The sequence below is a fragment of the Bombina bombina genome, chromosome 7 (genome assembly GCF_027579735.1).
Source record: "Bombina bombina isolate aBomBom1 chromosome 7, aBomBom1.pri, whole genome shotgun sequence".
Taxonomy (NCBI): domain Eukaryota; kingdom Metazoa; phylum Chordata; class Amphibia; order Anura; family Bombinatoridae; genus Bombina; species Bombina bombina.
Window position 1 is genome coordinate 507,820,142 of NC_069505.1, and position 15,266 is coordinate 507,835,407.

A 15,266-nucleotide genomic window follows, 5' to 3' on the forward strand; every position below is an offset into this window, starting at 1 on the left:
TGCTCTAACAGAATCATGAACGTTTGTATCCTCAAGAGTGTACCTACATGGAAAAGAAATGAGTACAATACAATTAAACTCCTTAAACTACAGGAAGAGTACTTAGGGCTCCATTTATGAAGCATTGAATGCTACTTCGGAGGCCAATTGTTTCAGACTCGCCTGAAACTGAAGTTAAGAAGCAGCATTTAGAGATGTTGAGCGTTCATGATTCGCTATAGCGAATCATGTCCACTTGACATTTAATAAATCTACCCCTATATCTTCAGAGCTATAACCTTCAGGTACAACAGCATTATTTCAATACTTACGCCTAGATTACGAGTAGATTACGAGTTGTCGGTAATGGTGTGCGGTGCTAACGAGCAGTTTATGCTCACCGCTCACCTACAGACAGCGCTGGTATTACAGGTTTTTACAAACCTGGCGTTAGCCGCAGAAAAGTGAGTGGAGAGATAAATTTTGCTCCACATCTCAGCTTAATACCAGCACTGCTTACGGTAGCGGTAAGCTGGTAAAACATGCTCGTGCACGATTTCCCCATAGGTATCAATGGGGCAGAGCCGGCTGAAAAAAAACCTAACACCTGAAAAAAAGCAGCGTTCAGCTCCTAACGCAGCCCCATTGATTCCTATGGGGAAAATAAATTTATGTCTACACCTAACACCCTAACATGAACCCCGAGTCTAAACACCCCTAATCTTACACTTATTAACCCCTAATCTGCCGCCCCCGACATCGCCGACACCTGCATTATATTATTAACCCCTAATCTTCTGCTCCGGACACCGCCGCCACCTACATTATACTTATGAACCCCTAATCTGCTGCCCCCAACATCGCCGAACCCTACATTATTTTTTTAACCCCTACTCTGCTGCCCCCAACATCGCCAAACCCTACATTATTTTTTTAACCCCTACTCTGCCGCAGAAAAGTGAGTGGAGAGCTAAATTTTGCTCCACATCTCACCTTAATACCAGCACTGCTTACGGTAGCGGTAAATTGGTAAAACATGCTCGTGCCCGATTTCCCCATAGGTATCAATGGGGCAGAGCCGGCTGAAAAAAAACCTAACACCTGAAAAAAAGCAGCGTTCAGCTCCTAACGCAGCCCCATTGATTCCTTTGGGGAAAATAAATTTATGTCTACACCTAACACCGTAACATGAACCCCAAGTCTAAACACCCCTAATCTTACACTTATTAACCCCTAATCTGCCGCCCCCCGACATTGCCCGACACCTGCATTATATTATTAACCCCTAATCTTCTGCTCCGGACACCGCCACCTACATTATACTTATGAACCCCTAATCTGCTGCCCCCAACATCGCCGAACCCTACATTATTTTTTTAACCCCTACTCTGCCGCCCCTACCTACCTACATTTATTAACCCCTAATCCGCCGCCCCCAACGTTGCCGCCACTATAATAAACATATTAACCCCTAAACCGCTGCACTCCCGCCTCGCAAACACTAGTTAAATTTTATTAACCCCTACTCTGCCGTCCCTAACATCGCCGACACCTACCTACATTTATTAACCCCTAATCTGCCGCCCCCAACGTCGCCGCCACTATATTAAAGTTATTAACCCCTAAATCTAAGTCTAACCCTAACCCTAACACACCCCTAACTTAAATATAATTTAAATAAATCTAAATAAAATAACTACAATTAACTAAATTATTCCTATTTATTATTATTATTCTTTATTTATAAAGCGCCGACAGATTCCGCAGAGCTGCCCATGGGTACAAGGATAACAGTACAGTGGAGAAACAATACAATAAGACACAAAATTTTACAGACAAATACAGGGGGGAATTGAGGGCCCTATTCCCGTGGGAACTTACAATCTGGACGGGTAGGAGGATTGGAAACAGGAGGTGGGGACTGCAGAGGTGAGAATGATATTAGTGAGGAGATAGAGGGCAACTGTTAGTTAAGTGAAGTTAGTTTGTTGATAAGTTGGGTGATAAGCTTCCCTGAACAGAAAGGTCTTTAGGGAACGTTTAAAGGAGAGGTTAGGGGCAAGTCTGACAGCACGAGGAAGTGCGTTCCAGAGGGTTGGTGCCGCACGAGAGAAGTCCTGTAGTCTAGAATGAGAGGAGGTGATGGTAGAGGATGCAAGAAGCAGGTCGTTGTTGGATCTTAGGGGACGGGCAGGAGTATATTTGTTGATGAGTGAGGACAGGTAGGGTGGGGCAGCATTGGTGAGGGCTTTGTAGGTCAGGGTGAGAATTTTGAATTTAACTCTGTTGTGAATGGGGAGCCAGTGAAGGGACTCACAGAGAGGTGCAGCAGAAACAGAGCGTCGAGAGAGGTGGATTAGCCTGGCAGATGCATTTAGGATGGATTGGAGGGGAGAGAGGCGGGAGAGAGGGAGGCCAGTTAGTAAGTTGTTACAGTAGTCAAGTCGGGAAATTACCAGGGAGTGGATGAGCTGTTTGGTAGTTTCAGTACTCAGAAACACACAGATTTTGGAGATATTGTGTAGGTGGTTGCGGCAGGATGAAGAGAGCAGTTGGATGTGGGGAATGAAGGACAGATTTGAGTCAAGCGTGATTCCGAGGCAGCGGACTTGGGGTGATGGGGAGATAGTGGTGCCGCCAACAGTGATAGAAAAATTAGAGACTGGAGTGGAGCTAGAGGGGGGGAATTAGAAGTAGTTCGGTCTTGGACATATTTATTTTTAGGTGGTGAGAGGCCATCCAGGAGGAAATGCCAGATAAGCAGTCGCTGATGTGAGAGTTGACAGAAGGAGAGAGTGCAGGGGTGGAAAGGTAGATCTGGGTATCATCAGCATAGAGGTAATAACTGCAGCCATAGCTGTTGATAAGTTTACCCAGTGAAGAAGTGTAAATAGAGATGAGTAGAGGACCCAGGACAGAGCCTTGAGGTACTCCAACAGACAGGGGCAATAGAGAGGAGGAGTCACCAGCAAAAGAGACGGAGAAGGATCTGTTAGAGAGATAAGAGTGAATCCAGGAGAGGGCAGTGTCACAGAGACCAAGAGAACTGAGAGACTGTAGGAGAAGGGGATGGTCAACAGTGTCAAAGGCAGCAGATAGGTCAAGTAAGATGAGTATAGAGTAGTAGCCTTTGTTTTTTGCAGAAAGGAGATCGTTAGTAACCTTGGTGAGGGCAGTCTCAGTTGAGTGTTGGGGACGGATGCCAGATTGCAGGGGGTCGAGCAATGAGTTGGAGGACAGGAAGTGGGTTAAGCGATTGAAAACTAGTTTTTCAAGGAGTTTTGAAGCTAGTGGGAGCAGTGATATGGGGCGGTAGTTTGCAGGGGAGTTAGGGTCGAGGGAGGGTTTTTTGAGGATGGGGGTGACCTTCGCATGTTTGAAGGAGGCAGGGAATGAGCCGGTAGAAAGGGATAGGTTAAATATGTGAGTAAGAGCCGGAGTGAGGGTGGTAGACAGAGGAGGAATTAGATGTGAAGGAATAGGGTCAAGTGGGAAGGTAGTGAGGTGTGAGGAAGACAAAAGGGAAGCCACTTCACTCTCAGTGGTTGGGAGGAGGGTGCAGAGAGTGGCAGAGGGGGTGACTGGGAGCGGAGTTGGGAGATTGCAGGTTTGTGTTGGGATGTTTCCTCGGATTGCAAACGTTTTATTGAGAAAATAGTCAGCAAGGTCTTGAGCACTGAATGCAGATGAGGGGTTTGGTGCAGGTGGGTGGAGGAGAGAGTTGAAAATGGAGTCTTTTAGGGTTTGAGGAGTGAGTGGATATAAGAGAAGAGAAGTAGGTTTGCTTAGCTAAGTGAAGGGCAGAGGTGTAAGAGTAGAGAATGAACTTGTAGTGCATGAAATCAGGTTCAGAGCGGGATTTCCTCCAGACACGTTCAGCAGTGCGGGAGCATTTTTGTAGGTGACGCGTTTGTTGGGAGTGCCAGGGGCCTGGAACCTATTATAAAACTAAATACTGTACTTACCTATAAAATAAACCCTAAGCTAGCTACAATATAACTAATAATTACATTGTAGCTAGCTTAGGGTTTATTTTTATTTTACAGGCAAGTTTGTATTTATTTTAACTAGGTAGAATAGTTATTAAATAGTTATTAACTATTTAATAGCTACCTAGTTAAAATAAAAAACAAATTTACCTGTAAAATAAAACCTAACCTAAGTTACAATTACACCTAACACTACACTATAATTAAATTAATTCCCTAAATTAACTACAATTAAATACAATTAAATACAATTATCTAAAGTACGAAAAAACCCCCACTAAATTACAGAAAATAATAAAATAATTACAAGTTTTTTAAACTAATTACACCTAATCTAATCCCCCTAATAAAATAAAAAAGACCCCCAAAATAATAAAAAGCCCTACCCTACACTAAATTACAAATAGCCCTTAAAAGGGCCTTTTGTGGGGCATTGCCCCAAAGTAATCAGCTCTTTTACCTGTAAAAAAAAGTACAATACCCCCCCGACATTAAAACCCACCACCCACACAACCAACCCTACTCTAAAACCCACCCAATCCCCCTTAATAAAACCTAACACTAACCCCTTGAAGATCACAATCCCTTCACCCAATTGGGCCGAAGTCCTCAACGAAGCCGGGCGAAGTGGTCCTCCAGACGGACAGAAGTCTTCATCCAAGCCAGGAAGAAGAGGTCCTCCAGACGGGCAGAAGTCTTCATCCAGACGGCATCTTCTATCTTCATCTATCCGGCGTGGAGCGGGTCCATCTTCAAGACATCCGACGCGGAGCATCCTCTCCTTTCTTCATCCGACGACTGAATGAAGGTTCATTTAAATGACATCATCCAAGATGGCGTCCCTTCAATTCCGATTGGCTGATATAATTCTATCAGCCAATCGGAATTAAGGTAGAAAAAATCCTATTGGCTGATGCAATCAGCCAATAGGATTGAACTTCAATCCTATTGGCTGATTGGAACAGCCAATAGAATGCGATTTTTTCTACCTTAATTCCGATTGGCTGATAGAATTCTATCAGCCAATCGGAATTGAAGGGACGCCATCTTGGATTTGCGCTAAATGAAGTAGAGCTCTTGAAGACCTAGGGGCCCATTTAACATGCCATGAATGCAGCGCATCGGAAAACATAAGTTATGAAGCAGCGGACAGCAATCGGGATGATTGACACCCCCTGCTAGCTGTCGATTGGCCGCGAATGTGCAGGGGGCAGCATTGCACAAGCATTTCACTAGAAATGCTTGTGCAATGTTAAATGCCAAAAGTGTTTGCTGTCTGCATTTAGCAATGTCTGGCGGACATGATCGATCATGTCAGCTCGCATCTTAATAAAAATCATCCCCCTAGTCTAAAGTGTAAGGGTTAAAAATAAATGTTCACAAAAAACATCAAAAACACATGGAAAAAAAACTATTACACTAATTTTTTCTGGGTTAAGTCAGAAATTGGGTAATCCTAGCATTACCCAAGCAGCTCTGGGTAAAGCCCGAAGTAACATCATAAATCTACTCAAAGTGCATGGAGTCACTGCATCAAACATATATATGATGCACTGTAATTCCCACATCTTCTATATATTTGATTTAAAAAAAAAAAAAGACCTGCTTTTTAACACATTTCAATAAATACATTTATCAAACATATATACGAGGCTCTGTAATTCCCACATCTTCACTATCTTTTTTGCCTCCGCCTGGGGGGTACAATCTTTTCTGCCTCCACCTGTGGGGTACAAGGGAAGTGAAGCCCCCCTTGTAAACCTCATTCCCCAAGGTTCACTTGGGTGGATGCCAGAGGATCGGGGGGCGCCTTCCTTGAACCCCTCAAGCAGAGGCAAAAAAAATAGTGTAGATGGGGAATTACACTACATTGGACTTTACCCAGAGCTGCTTGGGTAATCCTAGGATTACCCGGATTTCTGACTTTACCCATAACATATAAAATAAATGAAAGTAAAAGTAAGCATGCCACGTGTAACCTAACTCTTTATATGTATGAAACAACTGACCACATTTCCAAAATGGTTATATATTAAAACAGAAATTGTATTAGAATTTTAGTATGCTGCACATTAATTTCCAGTGCTTTTTCTGTGAGTTATAAACACAAAATATGTTTTTTTTTTTCTTCAGAAGACTAAAGTACTTTTAGCAAAAATACTCATGTATGGAAAAAAGTCGACGTAACATAATTTTAGTGCATATTGTAAACAGCTTTGTCCTAAATATTTCTAACACACATGGACACTTTATATTTTCACATACTGTATACCAGCAGTTCAACTTCCTAAAACACCAAAATGTAGGATTCTATATTTATGTTTCTCAGTTAAAAAAAAAGTAATTAAAAATTACAAGATACAATTAAAATACCAAACCATAAAAAGATGTTAAAATAATAAAAAAATAAAAATAAAAAAAACTTGCAGTTATAACAACTCTGAAAATATAAAATGCTCGCTACCCCTGTCCAAACTCACTTAAAGGGACATGAAACCAAATGTTTCTGTCATGGTTCAGATAGAGAATACAATTTAATATAACATTCCAATTTACTTCTATTATCTAATTTGCTTCATTCGTTAGGTATCCTTTGTTGAAGAAATAGCAATGCACATGCACAAAGGCATCTATGTGCAGCCACTAATCAGCAACTACTGAGCGTATTTAGATATGCTTTTCAACAACGGATATCAAGATAATTAGGCAAATTAGATAATGGAAGTAAATTGGAAAGTTGTTAAAAATCACATGCGCTTTCTAAATCACAAAAATTTGGTGTCATGTCCCTTTAAGACACACTAAACAAATTGTAATTACAAGATAGTTCTGTTGTCTTGCTATAGAATATCAGCCAAGTATAAACATTTTTCAAAATAAATGAACATGTTGTTTGCTGTAGTTTTTAAATAAAACACCCACCACTTGCCTTATTTGGAGCAGCCAATCCAAGCTTGCTTCTGCATAAGACAAGGCTAACTATTGTCATTATGTTAGTATAAACTGAATTGTTTTGCAGTTGTTCTCTGCTCAAGCCAATTAAAGGGACAGGAAACCCCAACATTTTATTTCATGATTTGGATAGAACATACAATTTTAAACAACTTTCCAATTTACTTCTTTTATCAAATTTGCTTTGTTCTCACGTTATCCTTTTGCAAAAGGAACATCATTGCACTACTGGCAGCTAGCTGAACACATCTAGTTAGCCAATCACAAAAGAGAAATGTGTGCAGGCACCAATCAGCAGCATCTCCCACTAGTGTAAGATATGTGAGTAATATTTTTCAACAAGGGATACCAAAGGAACAAAGCACATTTGAAAATAGGAGTGAATTTAAAAGTATGATATATAGAAGGGAAAAATCGTAATACAATCTATCAAGACCCCCCCATACGTATCAGTAACACAATAGTTTGTCAGAAAACTGACAGTATAGTTTATGGCTAAGGTAGCCCAACAATTATAATGTGTAATGGGGGGATACTATATGTAGAGTGGAGGCTGTCCAGGGCGGGTTAAAGATTAAAAATGAACTTTTATTAATTCAAGTAAAAGATAGTTAAAAACTATCGGTATATGTAAATGTAAAACTTAGATTAAAATAACGAGTATAATAATATATACTCGTTATTTTACCATACCTATGTACTATAATCAAATAACACAGAGTAGAATCACAATCAGTGACACTAGGAAGGTGTAGACAGTAAGGGAATATCAGGTAGGTGTGCACCCTAAAATGCTCACGGATTGCACAAGAGAAGCTATCTAAAAAAGAGGATTGACCTCAAACAATTGTACTATTCTAAGTGCAATACTGGAGCGATGCAGGCCTGTCTGAGTCCCAAGAAAGCTGTCCACAATACAGTATAATTTATTTAACTTAATAAATACCACTATTATTATAAACTAGAAACATAGGGTAAGGTAGCAGAGCTCTTTACAAGCGCCTGATGCGCATTTCGCCAAACAAAGGCTTTCTCAAAGGCTAACCCGACTTCGGAAAGCCTCACTGCTTAAATGACGATAATGGGCCAATCATGGGTAAGTAATCTAACACCCCAAAAAAGAGCCAATGAAAATGTCCTCCTATCATTGGATAGGCGTTTGTCACGTGACTCTGACGTCAGGTAAAAGGGGTGTGTGTACTCTGACGAGCATAATAAACCCGTGGCAAATAGCAGGGTTATATTAACATCTTTAATTATAGACAATAACCAGTGTTTCAGTGATGATATCACTACAGCACTTATAAGATGCGCCTAGGATAGGTATTACAAAGATTAGTGATGAAAAAAGTAAATGAACTGTAAAGATAAAAATAATTGTATATAAATGTATATAAAATAACAATAACAGTATTATAATATTAGTATCAGAACATTGCTTGTAATGACACTCAAAAGTAAAAGTAACAATAGAACCTGTAAAGTTCAATGTATGTATTCTGATACAGAGTCCAAGAATACACAATGGCAATTCCAGAAGCTGATAGACAGGTGAGGGTATTCCAAGATAGTATAGGCTGCTCCTCCAGGGTGTTGTGCCGCAACACGGATGATATATCTAGGAAGGAAAGGATAGAGGGCACCACATGGTGCAGATCATAAAAATAAATAAAAACAGCAGCAAATGGATCACAAGAATCCTACTCACACAGTGTAAAGCACCAATGTGCAGTATTCGCAGTCCAGAACCACACGTCGTCCGGTAGACCTCTTTCAAGGGATGTCGTCAGGTGGGATTCCTCGTCTCACCAGGGAGAGTCCAGGGAAATCCCAAAATGGTGCGATGGGAGCAGGTCAGTGTCCAATATGGTTCATACCAGATAATCCCCAAAAAAACAAATGGATGGTGGTGATATAAAATTGGCCTAGGCCAAAAATGATGCAGCAGATAGAGAGTTAAAAAGTAATAAAATTTATTCCAAATTAAAAACAACAGCAACGCGTTTCTCAGTGTTCAACACTGTTTCATCAGGCTATACAAACATACTCTCAACTGCCATATTTAAAATAAACAGGAACCAATCAACAATCTGATCAGAATCCACACCCTAATTGGGGTATACCATTATACACTTAATGTGGTGAACAGCAGTTTTTATTTATAACATTGTTTCAAATAAAACTATATATATTTATTGTCTTTGGTAATTGATTGCTTATATAGCATACTATAACAGGTTCTGCAGATTTTTAGAGAATTTATATAGTTTTATTTGAAACAATGTTGAGAGTATGTTTGTATAGCCTGATGAAACAGTGTTGAACACTGAGAAACGCGTTGCTGTTGTTTTTAATTTGGAATAAATTTTATTACTTTTTAACTCTCTATCTGCTGCATCATTTTTGGCCTAGGACAATTTTATATCACCACCATCCATTTGTTTTTTTTGGGATTATCTGGTATGAAACATATTGGACACTGACCTGCTCCCATCACACCATTTTGGGATTTCCCTGGACTCTCCCTGGTGAGACGAGGAATCCCACCTGACGACATCCCTTGAAAGAGGTCTACCGGACGACGTGTGGTTCCGGACTGCGAATACTGCACATTGGTGCTTTACACTGTGTGCTTTACACTGTGTGAGTAGGATTCTTGTGATCCATTTGCTGCTGTTTTTATTTATTTTTATGATCTGCACCATGTGGCGCCCTCTATCCTTTCCTTCCTAGATCTTTAATTATAGCATGACATCTTGCCATAGCGTAATTCATAAGTTATGCTCGTAACAGGATACACATGGTAATGAACGACGATATGAAGGAGCATCAAAACAATATATAAATGCGAGTCAGAAAAGTGTCTATGTGGGGTAACATGACTGAGATATAAATAGGATACTACGAACATTACATATGATGAGAAACGCTCATATCTATAGTGATTTTACCTAATCATGGGGTCAAAATTCATATTCCCAGTGACAATCAATATAATGACATATACGTTAATAAAGTGATAACCAATATATTCGTTCATTTTGAAAAAATTGATGTGTCAAATAAGAGTGATCAGAGGAGAAATGCAATCCATGATTTCAATATGGAATTTATGAGTGGTCAGAAATACTGACATACACGTAACTATAGGTGACTCAGGGGTACAATATACCTGTATGTAATGATGTTCTCTCAATGTGGGGTAACATGACTGTAGTACAAATCGGATACTCGGACATTTATATATGATGAGAAACGCTTGCATATAAAGGAATTTTATCTAATCGTGGAGTAATAATTCATATTCCAGTGTACAATCAAAAGTGTGACATCTAGGTTAATGTGGTGATAACACATCATCTATTCCTATTTGAAAGGAGATTGTTAGTTAAGATAAGAACAACCGTGACAGAGATGGTATCCACGATTGTAATGACATATAGTAATACTGTACCCCTGACTCGCCTACCCCTTCATGGGTTGATGGGGTCCCTAGTCTTATTCAGTGTATCTTTGAATGTATTTGAAATTTCATGGGTGCATTAAATGTTCCCCTTATGTTAATAGAGGTAAATACTATCTAAAATCATGGGATTCATTGCCATTATTAATCATGCTCTATATTTCACATGTACTAGTGTATCTATTTCAACATCCGATAGTGACGTTTTTGTCAATATTACTGACTACTTATAAAGTCCATATTACAATCGTGGATACCATCTCTGTCACGGTTGTTCTTATCTTAACTAACAATCTCCTTTCAAATAGGAATAGATGCATGTGTTATCACCACATTAACCTACATGTCACACTTTTGATTGTACACTGGAATATTAATTATTACTCCATGATTAGATAAAATTCCTTTATATGCGAGCATTTCTCATCATATATAAATGTCCGAGTATCCGATTTGTACTACAGTCATGTTACCCCACATTGAGAGAACATCATTACATACAGGTATATTGTACCCCTGAGTCACCTATAGTTACGTGTATGTCAGTATTTCTGACCACTCATAAATTCCATATTGAAATCATGGATTGCATTTCTCTTCTGATCACTCTTATTTGACGCATCAATTTTTTCAACCCCTGCTATTTGCCACGGGTTTATTATGCTCGTCACAGTACACACACCCCTTTTACCTGACGTCAGAGTCACGTGACAAACGCCTATCCAGTGATAGGAGGACATTTTCATTGGCTCTTTTTTGGGGGTGTGTTAGATTACTCACCCATGATTGGCCCATTATCGTCATTTAAGCAGTGAGGCTTTCCGAAGTCAGGTTAGCCTTTAAGAAAGCCTTCGTTTGGCGAAATGCGCATCGGGTGCTTGTAAAGAGCTCTGCTACCTTACCCTATGTTTCTAGTTTATACTAATAGTGGTATTTACTAAGTTAAATAAATTATACTGTATTGTGGACAGCTTTCTTGGGACTCAGACAGGCCTGCATCGCTCCAGTATTGCACTTAGAATAGTACAATTGTTTGAGGTCAATCCTCTTTTTTAGATAGCTTCTCTTGTGCAATCCGTGAGCATTTTAGGGTGCACACCTACCTGATATTCCGTTACTGTCTACACCTTCCTAGTGTCACTGATTGTGATTCTACTCTGTGTTATTTGATTAAAGTACATAGGTATGGTTATTACCTGGGTATGCCAGCTCGTTATTTTAATCTAAGTTTTACATTTGCATACACCAATAGTTTGTAACTATCTTTTACTTAAATTAATAAAAGTTCATTTTTAATCTTTAACCCGCCCTAGACAGCCTCCACTCTACTTATAGTATCTTTATTTGCTATTTTGAGTGCTTCTATAATAATCCAATTTCCTCTTTCTTTCATTACTCTGAATTTAAAAAGTGTCTTAAAATTACTTGCTCCATCGGAATCATGCACGTTTAATTTTGACTTTCCTATCCCTTTAAGGAAAGATATGTAGAAGGGTTAACCTTGAGAAGCCAACAGGGTTTAATTACAGTTTTGAGAATTAGAAAATGCACCCTTGTCAGAGTTTGACTATATGAAAAGGGGGGCAAAATTAAAAAATAAAGCATAATGCAAAGTTGTTTTACCACATTTAACCAAACATTTTATATTAAAATCTTTAGGGTCATAAAAATAAATAAAATTACTTACTCCATCGGAATCATGCACGTTTAATTTTGACTTTCCTATCCCTTTAAGGAAAGATATGTAGAAGGGTTAACCTTGGAGAAGCCAACAGGGTTAATTAACAGTTTGAGAATTAGAAAATGCACCCTTGTCAGAGTTTGACTATATGAAAAGGGGGCAAAATAAAAAATAAAGCATAATGCAAAGTTGTTTACCACATTTAAACCAAAACATTTTATATTAAACATCTTTAGGGTCATAAAAATAAATAAAATTACTTGCTCCATCGGAATCATGCACGTTTAATTTTGACTTTCCTATCCCTTTAAGGAAAGATATGTAGAAGGGTTAACCTTGAGAAGCCAACAGGGTTTAATTACAGTTCTGAGAATTAGAAAATGCACCCTTGTCAGAGTTTGACTATATGGAAAGGGGGCAAAATAAAAAATAAAGCATAATGCAAAGTTGTTTTACCACATTTAACCAAACATTTTATATTAAAATCTTTAGGGTCATAAAAATAAATACATTGTGCCCCTTCTTTTCCTTACTCTATATCCATAGTTCATGCCACCATTATTGTGAATAGCCCACCCTCTCCTCTGAATATCTTGTGATTAGTATGTAATCATTTTATTAGTGACTCTAGTTCTTGTGACTAAATACCACGGTTTGATTTGCAGTTTGAAATCAGATGTCAGACACTGCAGTGCCTCTTCAGAGGAAGAAATTTACTACCCAATATACATACTGCCTGAGCCATCTGCGCAATGTATATTTGCAACTGAGGTAATCATGTTCAACTTATTAGTAACTTTATATCTATAGACACTGATATGAACAGACATCACATGCACACACTGTTCCTACGTCAGTGTACTCCACAGAAATATTGCCAGCCAGGGGCATTATGAAGTAGCCAGGTGGGGCAGATTAAAGGGACATGAAACCCAACATTTTTTTTTTTTTCATGATTCACATAGAAAATACAATTTTAAACAACTTTCCAATTTACTTATATTAACAATTTTGCTCCATGACATCCTTTATTGAAGGAGCAGCAATTGCATTACTTGGAGCTAGCTGAACACATTGTAAGTCAATGATAAGAGGAATTTATTTGCAGTCACCAATCAACAGCTGGTCTCCCAACTCCTGAGCCTACCTAGGTATGCTTTTTAACAAAGGATATAAAGAGAACAACGTAAATTAAACAATAGAAGCTAATTGAAAACAGTTTAAAATTGTATGCTCTATCTGAATCATACAATATTTTTTTGGGGGGGTTTCATGTAGCTTTAATACTTTGCAATATCACGTTTTCTGTTCTTTATAAATGTTACTTAAAGGGCCCTGAAACCCAATATTTTTCTTTCATGATTCAGATAGGGAATACGATTTTAAACAACTTTCTAATTTACTCCTATTATTTAATTTGCTTCCTTCTCTTGTTCTACTTTGCTGAAAGGTTTATCTAGGCACGCTCATGAGTAGCAGAGAACCTAGGTTCTAGCTGTTGATTGGTGGCTGCATATGTATATCGATTGTGATTGGCTCACCCATGAGTTCTGTTAGAAACCATAAGTGCATTGCTGCTCCTTCAACAAATGAAAGCAAGTGAATGAAACAAATTAGATAGAGGTAAATTAGTAAATTGTTTAAAATTGTATTCTCTATCTGAATCATGAATGCATAATTTAACACACAGTTGTTTAATAATTTGTGCAGCAAACATTGGGGAAAAAAAATAATATTATTATCTAATTTTTTAGCTTCAAATTGGCTTACATTTTAGCTGGATAGCCAGTAAAATGGTGGTGTGCCCATGTAAATCAAGCTATGAATATATTTAATTTGTAACCAGATTGCACCTTGTACCATGCAACTCACCTCTTGTTCTATACCAGTGTTTCTCAACCGCGGTCCTCAAGTACCCCTCAACAGGAAAGATTTTCAATATAGCTGAATTAGAGCACAGGTAACCATGGTTACTAATCTGCTCTCATCCATCACATGATTCAGCTATAATGAAAACCTGGCCTGTTAGGGGTATTTGAGAACCATGGTTGAGAAACACTGTTCTATACAATGTACGGCTTCCCTTATTTACACTCACAGTTGTGCAAATCTTGTTTCTGACATGAACGCAGACATAGAATAACCTCTACCCTCCGATTTTAGGTGTAATGGATAACAAAGAAGATTTCAAGACAACATCTTTAAAACTCCAAGCTATTTTTCATGACTCAAGATTTGTATTTATTTACTTATTTATTTAATTATTTATATATATTTAACAAAGAGAGCTATTTATATTTATATTTGCTGAAATCAAAAGACTGCTCAAATAAACTCAAACTGTTGCCTACAATTGGTTCCTATGAGATTCTCCCCGAAAGAGGATTTGAGCCTCTTAACTGGGTTAGATGTATAGACCCCATACACTACCCATACACTACAGGAACCTATTAAAATTATTTACCTAAATATACTAATATTGCCTAGTTATATTTATATGGATGTATATAATTATGTTTGTATTTATATGTACAAAAGTTGTTTTTTATAAATATATATAAAATATATATTGTTTGAAACAAACCATGTCTTTCATTTTGTGGAAATGTGTTCCAGTAAAGCGTGCAGAGGCAGTACGTATCACAGGTTAGACACTGAAACAGTGAACAAGTTTAAAAGGGCTCAACACTAGCATCAAGTGGGAAACAACTACCAGGGTGTCAGCGACAAAGACTATATAAAATGAATCAGCAGGATTTACACTTATTTGGTTTTGAAATGTGCAGTGATTGAACCCTTAAAGCCAAACAGTAAAGTGTTGGGGTTGCAGTACCTTCTTCAGACATAGGGGCCGATTTAGGATGCTGCAAATGCAGCAGTTTCTGCGCGAGCCTTTAGGCTCTTAAGACCACTGCTCCTTAACTCGTTCGCCACCTCTGAGGCGGCAGACAGCAATCATCCCGATCGGATATGATCGGGATGATTGACACCCCCTGCTAGTTGCCGATTGGCCGCGAATGTGCAGGGGGCGGTATTGCAAAAGCATTTCACACGAAATGATTGTGCAATGATTAATGCCGACAGCATATGCTGTCGCCATTTATCGTTGTCAGGCGGACATGATCCGCTACAGCGGATTATGTCCACCCAAACATGATAAATTGGCCCCTAAAAGTGATTGAACATTTGGGTAACATGTCCC

General features: G+C 38.7%; 1 protein-coding gene across 1 annotated transcript in view; it reads left to right on the plus strand.

Annotated features, from left to right (window-relative positions):
- Window positions 1-14,473, plus strand: part of DLL3 (delta like canonical Notch ligand 3) — a 47,473-nt gene extending 33,000 nt beyond the window's left edge. The window contains 2 exon segments of the mRNA XM_053689487.1: window positions 12,730-12,835; window positions 14,228-14,473. Coding sequence (XP_053545462.1) covers window positions 12,730-12,835; window positions 14,228-14,233 — 112 coding nt within the window. The 3' untranslated portion in view covers window positions 14,234-14,473.
- The last annotated feature ends 793 nt before the right edge of the window (window positions 14,474-15,266 follow it).